At 36.8% G+C, this 12624-nt stretch overlaps 1 protein-coding gene across 2 annotated transcripts in view; it reads left to right on the top strand.

The window, feature by feature from the left end:
* The window catches only part of DYNC2H1 (dynein cytoplasmic 2 heavy chain 1), a 176490-nt gene that overhangs the window by 94219 nt on the left and 69647 nt on the right, over positions 1-12624 (top strand). For both annotated transcript variants that reach the window (XM_037375820.1, XM_037375819.1), the window contains exons 75-78: positions 674-746; positions 3321-3481; positions 8104-8229; positions 11505-11615. In XM_037375820.1, the coding sequence (XP_037231717.1) occupies positions 674-746; positions 3321-3481; positions 8104-8229; positions 11505-11615 (471 nt within the window). The remainder of the gene's footprint in view (positions 1-673; positions 747-3320; positions 3482-8103; positions 8230-11504; positions 11616-12624) is intronic.

Consider the following 12624-nt stretch of genomic DNA (forward strand, 5'->3'; position numbering starts at 1 on the left):
AATTGAATTAGTTGCCTGCAGTTGCCTGCAGTGAACACTTGCAAGAAGTTAACTGACAAAGAGGTAGCTGGTCGGGGAACTGCTAATTTAATTTGTATCTGAATTGATTAGCTCTTCATGTTCTGTAGTCTTTTGAAGAACAGTAAAAGCATCTGTAGAAATAGGATTTTTGAAAGTCAGAATGCCTCAGAAAAAGAAGTTAGATGTAAAACTCTAAAATGTGCTTAAACAAAGGAAATTCTTTCATAACTGATTATTTTGCTGTAGTACTGCACTGAAATCAGAAACATCAGTATTCCAGTTAGGACATTACTGCCTAAATACAGGTATAGAATTTAGATTGCCTGTATAAAACTGTTTGCTTTCTGTCATTCTTGCTACCCATGTAGCTACCTTTTTTCGAAAACATTGTAGAAAATGTTCCAGCTTACAAATAGATATTAGATGTAGATCTATCTTCTGATTCTATTAGTAGGATGAGCTACTTACAAAAGAACAATTACATTAGATTATTTTGGAAGAGAATGATGAGATAGCTTTATATTTTTAGAGAAAATAACTTTGTTTTGAGAAGAAGTTTAAAGAATTCAGCCTTCTTAGAAGAGCGTTGCTTTTTAAATTGTCACAATATACTTTTGTAAACTCATCTCCCCTGAATATGTTTTATTTTAAGGTACTTGTGGTCCAGGCTGTCCGACCAGACAGGCTACAGAGTGCCTTGGCTCTTTTTGCATGTAAAACCCTAGGTAAGTTAATTTTTTACCAGGTGTTTCTACACAATAATGTTTTGTTTTTTGGTTTTATGTTTTCTCTTTTATTTTATACTTCTTATGAAATCCCTAAGTTTTAGGGTTTGATCTTATGCTGTGCATGGAAGTGCTTTTAAAATGGTTTGGTTTATGCTGCATAGTGATTTGAAATATAATAAAAGATCTATTACTTTATTTTAATGAATTGTTGAACACTGAAGTGATTAAGAAAGGAGGATAGCTATTTTTCTAGAAGTTTTACACTGCATCATTTTCCTCAAGACAAAAATTTTCCAAAAAGATACTTTCATCTAATGTAATTTACCATTTAAAAAACATTAGGTGTGAGATTTTGTAAATTGAATCTCAAAAGATTGTTTCATATTTGCAGTAATTTTTTGTCAGTCTCTTGGACTGTAATACAATTCTTACTGTCTGTTTAGAAATACACATAATTTAGAGTGTTTCAATACTGTGATTGTCTGCCTGTTCTAGCCTGTCTGTTTTCTCTCTGAGGTCTATTGTATTCAAAGTTTGGGACTTAAAATTCCAAATAATCTTAATATTGCAATATACCACACCAAAGCCTTCTTTAAGCTTTTAACAGTTAATGACAATATGCGTATGGAAGATGAATAGTGAATGATGAGTGCCTTACTGGGGTGGACACTATAGTTTTAAGAGTCACCCCTGCATTACGTAGGGACAAGGCAGAAATTTTTGGTTTTAATGTGGTACAGTGTTGGGACAGAAGTGAGATTAAAAAAGAAGATTAACTACTTACTGTCTTCCAGACCGCACTGTATTATGTAATTGGCTAGGTCTATCTTGATACCAGTTCCTTGGAAGCATTCTACAAGGGAATGTTTTTTTGGTAAATGAAACTACAGCCTCACTGAGGAAGGCACACACCATTTGTAGGCAAAGTTTCATCCACAGATTTTTTTCGTGCATACCAGTGAGATCTTATTTTGAGATCATGTCATAAATCATGACTAACACTTTCCAACTAATAAAAGGGTTCATGCCTGTACGAATATTTTTTTTCATATTTTTTTCTGCCATGTCTTTTTCAGGGTCCTTGCTCTGAAACTTCTTAAACAAACTGTTTCACTTAGTTCAAAAGGGAACTATTAAGTTTCCAATCTCCTTTGGCTGTTTTCCTGTGAGAAAAAAAGAGTTCCGAAAGAGTTGTAATCGCCTATGAGAAAACCTTCCGCTTCTGTTCCATCCAGATATGGCTTTTTCCTTTTTTCATCTTTTACATATATTTTTAAATTTATGGGTGAAGGGAAATTAAAATAATTTCTTTTGAAGATAAAGTTCATAAGAATTTTCTATAAGCGTGTTTTGTGGGCACCTGAAGCATGCTTGTTTTTTTATTTTGCATGCTATACTGAAATGCACTATGTTAGCAAAAATCATATTGACAATATACTTCCAAATCATTCCATATTGATCATTGAGTTGTTTTGGGTTTTTTTCATATCTGCTTTAACCTAGTTTTTGAGTCTGGCTACATCAGAAGTAGTATTTAAGGAAGCTTAATTTTAATTACCTACATGTTCATATTCTTAAAAAAAGCAATAAAGATACACAGAAAGAATATCAGTGCAGGCTAAGCAAGTGTTTTATTCTCACACACCATTTTCTATAAAGTAGATCAGAGTTCTCATGGTCACATTGCATCTAAGCCAAAATAAAATTGCTTGCAAAATAATAATGATAAAAATATTTCCTGCTTTCTCTATTGGCATTGTTAATGGTAATAATACATCTACGGTTATTTTTGCACATTGTTTTTCTATGCACAGATCACCAACTAAAGGAATTTTAACAAGCATTTTGAGTTCAAGTTCCAGCTGCTGTAAATTGGTTTAATTGCATTGTCTTTAGTAGACAAGTTCTGTGAAAAGTTGTTCATTGAGTTGCTGGAAGCTTCATCTGTTTATGAAAAATGTGAAGTTTGCACCCTCTGCCAAACTTTGTATTTATATGTCAGGTCTGTCTGTCTTCCCCTTTGTTTTCCCTTTCCCACTTCAGACATTTTCTGAAAAGTTACTTGCTCTCACATATGCTTTTTCTTCTCATGTCCAGATGTCAGTTTAGATAGTTAAGATTTAAGAAATTCTGTCAGAATATAACATGGAGGCAGAAAAGTATGTCAGGAATTCCCACTCTGATTGCATAGTTATTATCTGGAATATGAGTGCTTATTTATTTACCCTGAAAACACTGGACTCCTTTTTTTCAGTTCTCTAAACATAGTCCTGGCTGCATATAGCTTCTCTCATATTCTTATATTCCAGCTCTTCTCTTTTTGTATGTTTTCTTGAAGACTTTACTGTAAAGACTGCAGTTTATATTCATCAAGCTGGAAGGCCAGGCGCCATTTTGATGCTTGTGTCTTTTTCTTAACAATATAGGGTACCTTCTACCTGCATACTGTATAGGACCAGTTTTATGATCTCCATTAAACATAACTTTGACAGCCAGATGATTTCTAAAGTGCTTAATGATGCACTCGATCCTGTGTAATCACTTTTATTTCCATGATAATTCTAATTCTAGGAATAAAAGAATTATCTCCATCGCCTCTGCATTTGAAACGTCTGTATAAAGAGACTCTGGCAATTGAGCCCATCTTAATAATTATTTCTCCTGGTGCCGATCCTTCTCAAGAGTTGCAAGAACTTGCCAGTGTTGAAAGAAATACTGAGTGCTACCATCAGGTCAGTCTTAGATAAGCATAATGATTAAAAACCACAATGTGTAAAATTTTACAGTAGTAATATCTGTTGTACCTTGGTTTTTAATGAAGTTAGTATGTGAAAGCATGGGTGTCTATGTGTTTGTTGTTCCCACCTATCTTGCCATGAACTTCTGATATCATTGGCAAAATGGGTTGGAGAGACACAACGATCCTCACAGAAGTAGAATCAGCACGAGAGGTATTCCTCCAACTTGGAGAAAGGAAAAATGAGTAGATGGAGGAGAACAAAAGAGACTAAGAATTGTCATACATGCTGAAACATTATCAGTTTTAGTGTGGAGTAATTGAAATATGAACAAAACCCACCAACAACTAGACTGCATAATTTTCTCTGCTTGTAGGACTTGCATATTTCTTTATTCAACAGAAAACATAAAATCAGATGTTCAGTGTTTGTGAACACTTCGGTATTTTGTGAAATTCTGTAAGATAGTTTAAGAAGTTTTACAAGTAAGTGTTAACCAATTAATTGCTGATGGGAGTCCTTGAACAGAACTGTTATATTTCAAGTCTTTTTAAAAAAGTGTTTAAGATCAACCATGCAGGAAGGCTCTCAGATTTCAGGAATAGGCATGCAACATTAAAAATATTTGCCCAGCCAATATAACAATTGCTTTTTGTCATGGTATACAGCTTGTTCCCAGTTTTGCATTTGACACAAAACTGAACTGGGTGAAAATAAGTCACTTTAATCAAGAGCTGTAGTGCTAAGAGATCACTTTATATTTTCTATGTCTGTTTCAAAATTAGATCTATGCAGAGGTGTTGAAAACAACTTTTCTTTTTCTAAGAAGGAATTTACTGTAGCTGTTAAATTCATAGAATAACCTAGGTTGGAAGGGACTTCTGGATATCATCTGTCTCAATTCTGTGCTCAGAGCAGGGAGATCCTTCCTCCAAGGGTGGGGATCATCCCACAATATCTCTGGGCAACTTGTTCCAGTATTTGACAGCTCTCACAGGAGAATGTTTTTCCTAATACCACATCAGTATTTCCCATGTTCCAGCTTGTTTGCATTGACTCATGTCCTATTACCACGTGCCTCTGAAAGAGTCTGGCTCTATCTTCTGTGCAGTCTTCAGTAAGTTAGTTGTAGACAGCAAGAAGGTCTCCTGATTGCTTGGCTAAACAAAACCTGCTAAGCGTGCCCTGATCATGTCGGTGGTCTGCTCTGGAGTTAGTTACTTCAATATGACCACGTCTGTCTTGTACTGGGGAGCCCAAAACTGGACACAGTACTGCAGATGTGGTCTCGCAAGTTCCAAAGAGAGGGAAAGGATCACTTCCCTGGACTTGCTGAATGTTTTTACTAATACAGTCTGTTATGGGATTGGCCTTTGTTGCAAGGCCTCGTTGTTGACTCATATCCAACTAGTCCACTAAGGTTTCCTTTTCCCCAAAGCTGCTTCTAGGCAGACCCTAGCTTCTACTATTGCATGGGATAATTCCATTCCAGCTGCAGGACTTTGCATTTACCTTGTTGAACTTCATGAGCTGCCAGCCTGTTTCTCCAGGTTGTTCAGGTCTGAGTAGTAACCCTGACTTCCAGCGTATGGATTGCTCACCCTTCTTACACCTCTTTGGTGTTATCCATGAGTGCACTCAGTCACATTACCCATGTCACTGATGAAGATATTAAACAGTATTTGTCCTGGTACTGATCTCTGAGGGATACTGCTAGTTACTGGCTGCCAGCTGGACTTTGCACCAATGACCATCCTGTGAGCCCAGCAGTCCCGCCATTTTTGTGCATAACTTATTTTACACTTCTCCGGCCCATATGTCTCTGATTCGGTGATAAAGAGGATATGGGAGACTGTCAAAAGCTTTACTAAAGTCAAGGAATACAGTATTCACTGGCATGTCCTTGTCCACAGTGGCAGTCACCTTATCATAGAAAGCAATGAAGTCAATCAGGCATGAGTTGCCTTTGGCAAATCTGTATTGGCTACTCTTTACCACCTCTGTGTTCTTCATGTGTTTAAAAATGGCTTCTAAGAGTGCTTGCTCCATAACTTTTGCAGGGACTGAGTGGAGGCTGGCTAGCCTGTAATCAACGAGATCTTTCTCCTTGTCCTTCTTGAAGATAAATGTGACATTTTCCTTTTCTATGAGTAAACACCCCACATCAACATAACCTTTTGAAGATGAGAGCAGGGAGTGACGTTAGCTGATCCCTCAGCATTCTTGGATGCATCCCATCTTGTCCTGTGGACTTTTTTATTTCTAAGTGTGTTGAGTGATTCCTAAATCTCTGTCTCTACTGTGGGTATTGCTTCACTCCTGCTTGTAGGTGTATGAGACCTGGGAGGCCTGAGAATAAGCCTTAGCAGTGAAACCTCAGACTGAAAGGGCATTGAGTACCTCAGCCTTTTCCATGTGTTTTGTCATTATATGCCATGCCCCACCAAGCAGTGGGCTTGCAACTGTCCTTGGCTTTCCTTGGCTGACAGGAACCTTATATAATTCAAGAAATGTGAAGTCCTCTCCCTGTGAAAGGAGAAACCCTTGCAATGATGCAGGCCATAGATAGACTGTCTGGGGAGAACCTCTGCTGAAAAGGACTGGAGGGTTTCTGTAGATGACAAACGGCATGAGTCAACCTTGTGCCCTGTCAGCAGAGAAGTCTTTGTGATGACCTAATAACAGCCAATATAATAATTATTATAGGTGATGACCTAATAACAGGTCAATACAAGACCTACAAGAAGGTGATTGAGAAAATGGACCCAGACTCTTTGCAGTCAGGCATGGTGGAAAGAAGCAATGGGTATAAATGGTAACAGGATAAGTTATGACTGGATGTAAGGAGGAACTTTTTCACCATGAGAACAGTCAGATTTCCCAGTGCAGTCTCCATCCTTGGTGGTTCTCAAGAGTCCACTGGACAAAGCCCTCAGCTCGTAGTCTGATCTTTCACAGCTGACCCTACTTTGAGCAGGAGATGGGACTAGAGACCTTCCAAGATCCATTCCAACTCAAATTGTTCTATGAAACAAGTGATTTCCTAATATTCCTAATACACAGTACCAGTACACTTTATATCTCTCTGTAAAACATTATTTCCTTTGTCATTTCAAACATTCAGGGGAGGGGAATTACTGCCTAGGTGATCACTGGTTAGCATAGAAATGGAAAATGTCAAGTTTAATGTTGCTTTTAAATAGTCCTTGAAATTGTTCCTTTCCTGGAATGTGCACTGATGTAGTATATTTTTCCTATCAAATTGTGAAGATTTAAATCCTACTGCCAGCTTATCTAGCAGGGAACGTTTCAGAACGCATATTTCCTACTCTGCCACATGGCTTTTTGTGTTTATCTAAAATATCCTTTAAAAGTTGGACTTTTAAAATGTAACATGACATGGTATTTGATTAAGGAGTGCTACTCAAAGCTGAATCATCTGAAAATTGTGCTACTAATGAGAATACTTGGCTGTTATTTTTTCCCTGCACTTTCTCATGTAATTTGAAGAGAACATAGGTCAAATTTTGCTTCATTGTTGAATTATTTCTCATATGGGATAAAGTACTGACCACTGAATTTGTGCAGTGTACTACCATATTGTCTGGTGACTTTCAGTTATCTTATTTTTGCTGTTTTAAGTAATTTCAAGATGATATGCTCAATTTTATTTAGGCAGATGATATCTTTGTATCATCATATAAAGCTAAGGGCCCAAGTTTCTTTGATTCAGTACAGTTTTAGGATAAAAAAACCAGGATGGATTTCCTCTTGGGGGATAGTTGATGAAGTCATAATAATCACAATATTTTATTTTGCTGTAGCAGTAATGCCAAGACAAGACTTTTCTGATGGACTCAAACCACTTTCTTTTCAACTTGTTTGGTTCAGGGTTTTTTGTTACATACAGCTTCCAATGAGTTTCTAAGGGAGAACTAAGGTGAATGTACTCTACAGGTAGTCTGTATTGCAGTAATTGTGTCACAGAACAAGTCCTTTATTTTCAGTTTTCACTAATTTGTCTGAAAATCCAGTTTTGGATCTTTGTGGGTTTGGATCCATTTGAAGATCCAAGTTTATTTTAGCAGCAATATGGTACTATAAAAAAAATGAAGAAAAGTCTGTTGGTTAAGCTATTCGTATTTCCCAGTTGGAAAAAGAGCAGCCTTAGTTTTTCACTCATCTTAGTATGAAATTGAGTGTTTCTGTTCAAAGGAAGTACTCCTAACTTGCAGTCAAAATAAACTTTGTTCTCATTTATCTCTTGTTTTTGTTGTATCAGCAGTTCTGCAGTAATACAGTTTAGTGACTGATACTGAAATTACTTTTTGAGTTCTAAGGGAGTGCCATCACTGTCACCATGTGATGCATGTTTTTTCCATAAAAAAGACTAGGTAATATTGTTTCTTAACAGACTGGTTAGGTTGCAAAGAAAAAACTAAGTTTTCCTTAATTTCCCCCCTACTTTAGTAGCCTATCGCATTAGAGAAAATTCTGGTTACTTTTAGCACACCTTCTTTTTTACATATGTGCTCTAACTTGGAAATAACAATTTTGTATTATACTGTTAAATGAGGTATGATAAGTTTGTGATACAACTGTGTCTGTCATTTCAGATTGCAATGGGCCAAGGCCAAGCTGACCTGGCTATTCAAACTTTAAAAGAATGTGCACACAATGGAGAATGGCTGTGTTTAAAGAACCTGCATCTTGTTACATCTTGGCTTCCTGTATTGGAAAAGGTGAGGGTGACTAGAGAAGAATGTATTGGAAACCTGACAAAATTAGCATGCACCATTTCTGAAGCATTTCAGGCTTTTCCATGGTGATGTTTAAAATTCCAGTAATTTAAAAATAAACTTCTGCGGGTTTCTCAGTCATGAATAAGGTGAAATGCTTCATACCTAAGCAGCTCCTTCCTTTGTGTGAGCACTTTAATTTTCATGAAGTGTAGAGTATTTCTGAAAAATGAGTGAACAAATGTTCCCATTAGGATTTCTGATACTTTATGGGATAGTGCCCATGTTTGCTGAACTCTGCATCTATATATGCTTAAATTTGTTCTTTTTTTGTTTCAGTTCTAGGACTTTATTTTTAGTAGTTCTTTTTTGATAAGTGTAACTTGTGTCTGAGTCACTAAGAGGTTTTTGCTAATTTGAAATGAAATGTCTGATGTTTTATAGAAATGCACTTAGAGCATGTAAAATCGTTAACTTGCTAACTAAATCAAAGTGCCTTTACAGGTATATCACTCTGAAATCCATAAAACAAACAAACTAAAAAATAAAAAAGGTGGGGAATTCCTATAAACAGTTACTACAGTCTTAATTTTCCAGTTTCTAATGATTGAGGGATTGTTCATAAACTATACTCCATGCACATAAGCTTGCAGTCTGTCTTCTGTCTGGTAATGGCTATGTGGCATTTAAGTACCTTTAACATTCTTCTAAACCATTTTGAAAAAATGGAGAGGCAAAAGGAGATAACATTGACATGTGTCATCTACTCTGAATGTCGTAATGAACTGTAAAGGAGTGTTTGTAAGCCTCATAGCAATTATAAATTTCCAGATCTTGCAAATATTAAAATGTGGATATGTATCAGAAGTTTCTTATTGTTTCCACAAGAACATAATACTGAATGTGCTAAACTTCTGCTGAGCTTAATAGAGACTGAAATTTGCTGATGTTTGACTCAGCACATCCCCTTGTCTGTTTAGCATACCATTAGCCAGTGTGAGGCTATACAGTTCATATGTTTGAACATCCTCTTAAGAGAGACCTGCATAGTTACAACTCAATTCCATCCAGGTATATACATTTAGTTCTCACAGTCTTTCCATTTGAGAAGATGAAATATGCCTTCTGGTCAATGTGAACTTTACCAATAGTAAGATGTGAAGGTATCATCTTTCAGCTGACTGCCCTTAGCTGTATTCTAGCCAAACACAATGTATCAGAGCATGCATGCTGTAGGTGATTGTGCTTGAACCAGCGTGTAAATTCTTTTGTTATTTTTAGTTAAATCTCCAAGGCTATGGATCATTTTTATGTCTTAGTTTGTCTCCCGTAACATCCTCATAGACAAAATGATGAAATAACAGACATGATTGTACCACAGTGAAGTAGATTGAAAACTGGTGTAACTGTGTCTCAAAGGGGTTTTGTCAGTGGCAAAAAATCCAGCTGGAGGACCATCATCAGTGGTGTGCTCTAAGCATTGATACTGTGGCCAACATTGTTTAGCATCTTAATTAATTATGTGAATAATGGGACAGCGTGCATCCTCAGCAAGTACAGATGATACAAACCTGGGAGAAATGATTGATACAACAGATTGGTGTGCTTTCATTCAGAAGGGCTTTGATAGGCTGGAGAAGTAGGCTGACAAGATCCTCATGAAGTTCAGCTAAGGGAATACCAAGTGCTTCCCATGGAAAGACATAACTCCAGGCAACCAGACAGTCTGGGAGCTAAATAACTGAAAAACAGCTTGGCAGGAAAAAAAATGGGAGTCCTGGTGGGTAAGAAGCTGAGTATGAGACAGCTGTGCCCTTGCAGCAAAGGTGGCTACCAGCCTCCTGGGCTGCTTTAGGCAGAACATTGCCAGCAGGTCAAGGGAGGTGATCCTTCTCTGGTCAGCCCTGGTAAGACACATCTAGAGTGCTGTGTCTGCTGGGCTACCCAGTACAAGAGAGACAGGGGCATGCTGGAGCCAGTCCAGTAAAGGGCCACAGAGGTGATGAGGGGACTGGAGCATCTGACATAAGAGCATGAGAGAACAGGCACTGTTCAGCCAGGGAAAGAGGAGGCTTAGGGGGTATCTTATCAACATGTGTCAGCAGATAGAAAGGTGTAAGGGAGACAGAGCCAGGCTCTTCTCGGTGGTGTCCTGTGACAGGACAAGAGGCCATGGGCAGAATTTCAAATACAGAAAATGCCATTTAAACATAAGACAAAACTTTTTTTACTGTGAGGATGATCAAACGCTGGAACAGGTTGTCCAGAGAGGCTGTAGAGTCTCCATCTTTGGAGATACTGAAAACCTGACTGGATACAGTTGTGGGCAACCTGCTGTAGCTTTGACCAGAGTTGGACTGGACAGAGGTTCCTTCCAGCCTCTGTGTTCTGTGATCCTAGGTACCAGATACAGCTGTCATTTTGCCTAAAGAGCAGAACAATTAATGGGTTGACAGAATTTTCTTCTTCTCTAAAACCACTGAAAACAAAATTACTATGTTTTAGAGATTATCAAAATGAAAGGATTGTGAGAAAATCTGTTAAGAGATTTTTGAGCTCTATGTTTCTTCCAAGACACATACACAAAACTGCTGACATCGTTTTCAAGTCAATGTTCAAAGAACTTTTGTATTTTCAGTGGAAAATACGTCTGTTTCAGATGCACATAAAGAACCAGCAATATGTTTTCTTACATTCAGTAATTACATATTTTTTGTGAAGCCTTTATAATTTATACAGCATTTGACAGTATTTATTTTCTTAGAACTCCTTTTTCCTATCTTCATTTTTTTTAAGGAATCATGGTACATGAAATGTGCATACAACAAACACTTGAAGAAATTAATATAGGTATACAGTTGAAAGTCATTGAGATCTGATGTTGATATGCAGCCCACATTCCAAGCTTTCATTTTTTTGAGATGTAGCCTTTTCAGGGTTTTTTTTTGTTGTTGGGTTTTTTTTTTACTTAATGTAAAGTAAAGAACTGCTATATATTTTTATGTTTTGAATTTAGGATCTGGGGCTGAGGTGCAAATATTTTGACACGGCTAGGGTGAACTTTGAACTTGAGCACAGTGACCATATAGAATGCGTGGAGACAACATGTCTTGAACTATATAGCCTTTTGAATAACCTTACTTGTAAAAAAACTACTGAAGAAATTTTTGACAATCCTAACTTTCTAATTTAGGATATTATAATTTTGTAAATACTGTTCTGTATTTAAAAAAACAAACAACCCAAAACTACTTCACTATATGACATGTCTTTAATAGGAACTGAATGCATTACAGCCTCAACCAAACTTTCGCCTTTGGCTTACTACTGAAGTTCATCCCAAATTTACTCCGATTTTGCTTCAATCAAGTCTGAAAATCACTTATGAGGTAAGATTTGTTTGGATAGCTTTTATTATATGTTTACAATGAATGAACTTGTATGTATAGTAAACTATATATTTAGATAGAATATTTGGGTAATGATGGATTGTTTACATAACTGGTTTTGCCTTATATTTCAATTAGAAGTAATACAAAAATTGCTATTTATCTTGAAAGATTTTTTGATGACCATTTTTAATTTTTATGTGGATATCTACAGAAGCCGTGATTTAAAGGGAAGATTTGTAAAACTTATTTGCAGATTTTTTTCCAGTTACAAGTCTGAACTGAAAATAAATTTACCTGGGGGAAGTGTTTCTTCTGTTTTGTGCTCCAAATTCTTTTATGCCTTTACTCAGCTTTTCTTAAAAGAAAAAACCTACACAGGTACTGGAACGTGGATGAAAAACAAGGATTTTCTCTTTCTTGATGAATATCTTCATCTGAATATCACGGAATCACACTTTCTTTCCTTTTACACACACACACACCACCCCCCTGCCTACTCCCCTACCTTTATATTCACTGGGCCCTTTCAACAAAAATGTCTCTTCTCCCATACATCAGAACATACTGTTAAAGGCCTTTACTAGAAATTGAGAGCCTTGCTTTCAAAATGGCTCAGCCTAAGGAATAGGTGCGACCATGCTCTTCCAACTTGTTGAAAAGTGCTCTAACCATTAATATCCATATGCATTAATATTCATTATGGAAATCATGAACAGGAGTGCTACTAACTCTTCCATTGGTTATGGAGCATGAAGATTTTGCCTACAGCTAAACCAAGAAGCTTTGACCTTTTATAGTCAAACGTTGCTGACTTCTGACTTTCAAGAAGCTAAAATTGTTACACTTCTATATTGACTGCAGCTGTTTTTAAACTTCTGAGGTACCTTCTTGCTTATACTGAGGTTTTCAATGGTACAGAAACTGCAACACTGTGTAGGATTGTCACATTTCTACCACTAGATCAGGGAACTGGCATATTATTGTACATATATACCATATTTATATG

This window comes from Falco rusticolus, chromosome 2, assembly GCF_015220075.1.
Source record: "Falco rusticolus isolate bFalRus1 chromosome 2, bFalRus1.pri, whole genome shotgun sequence".
Lineage (NCBI taxonomy): Eukaryota > Metazoa > Chordata > Aves > Falconiformes > Falconidae > Falco > Falco rusticolus.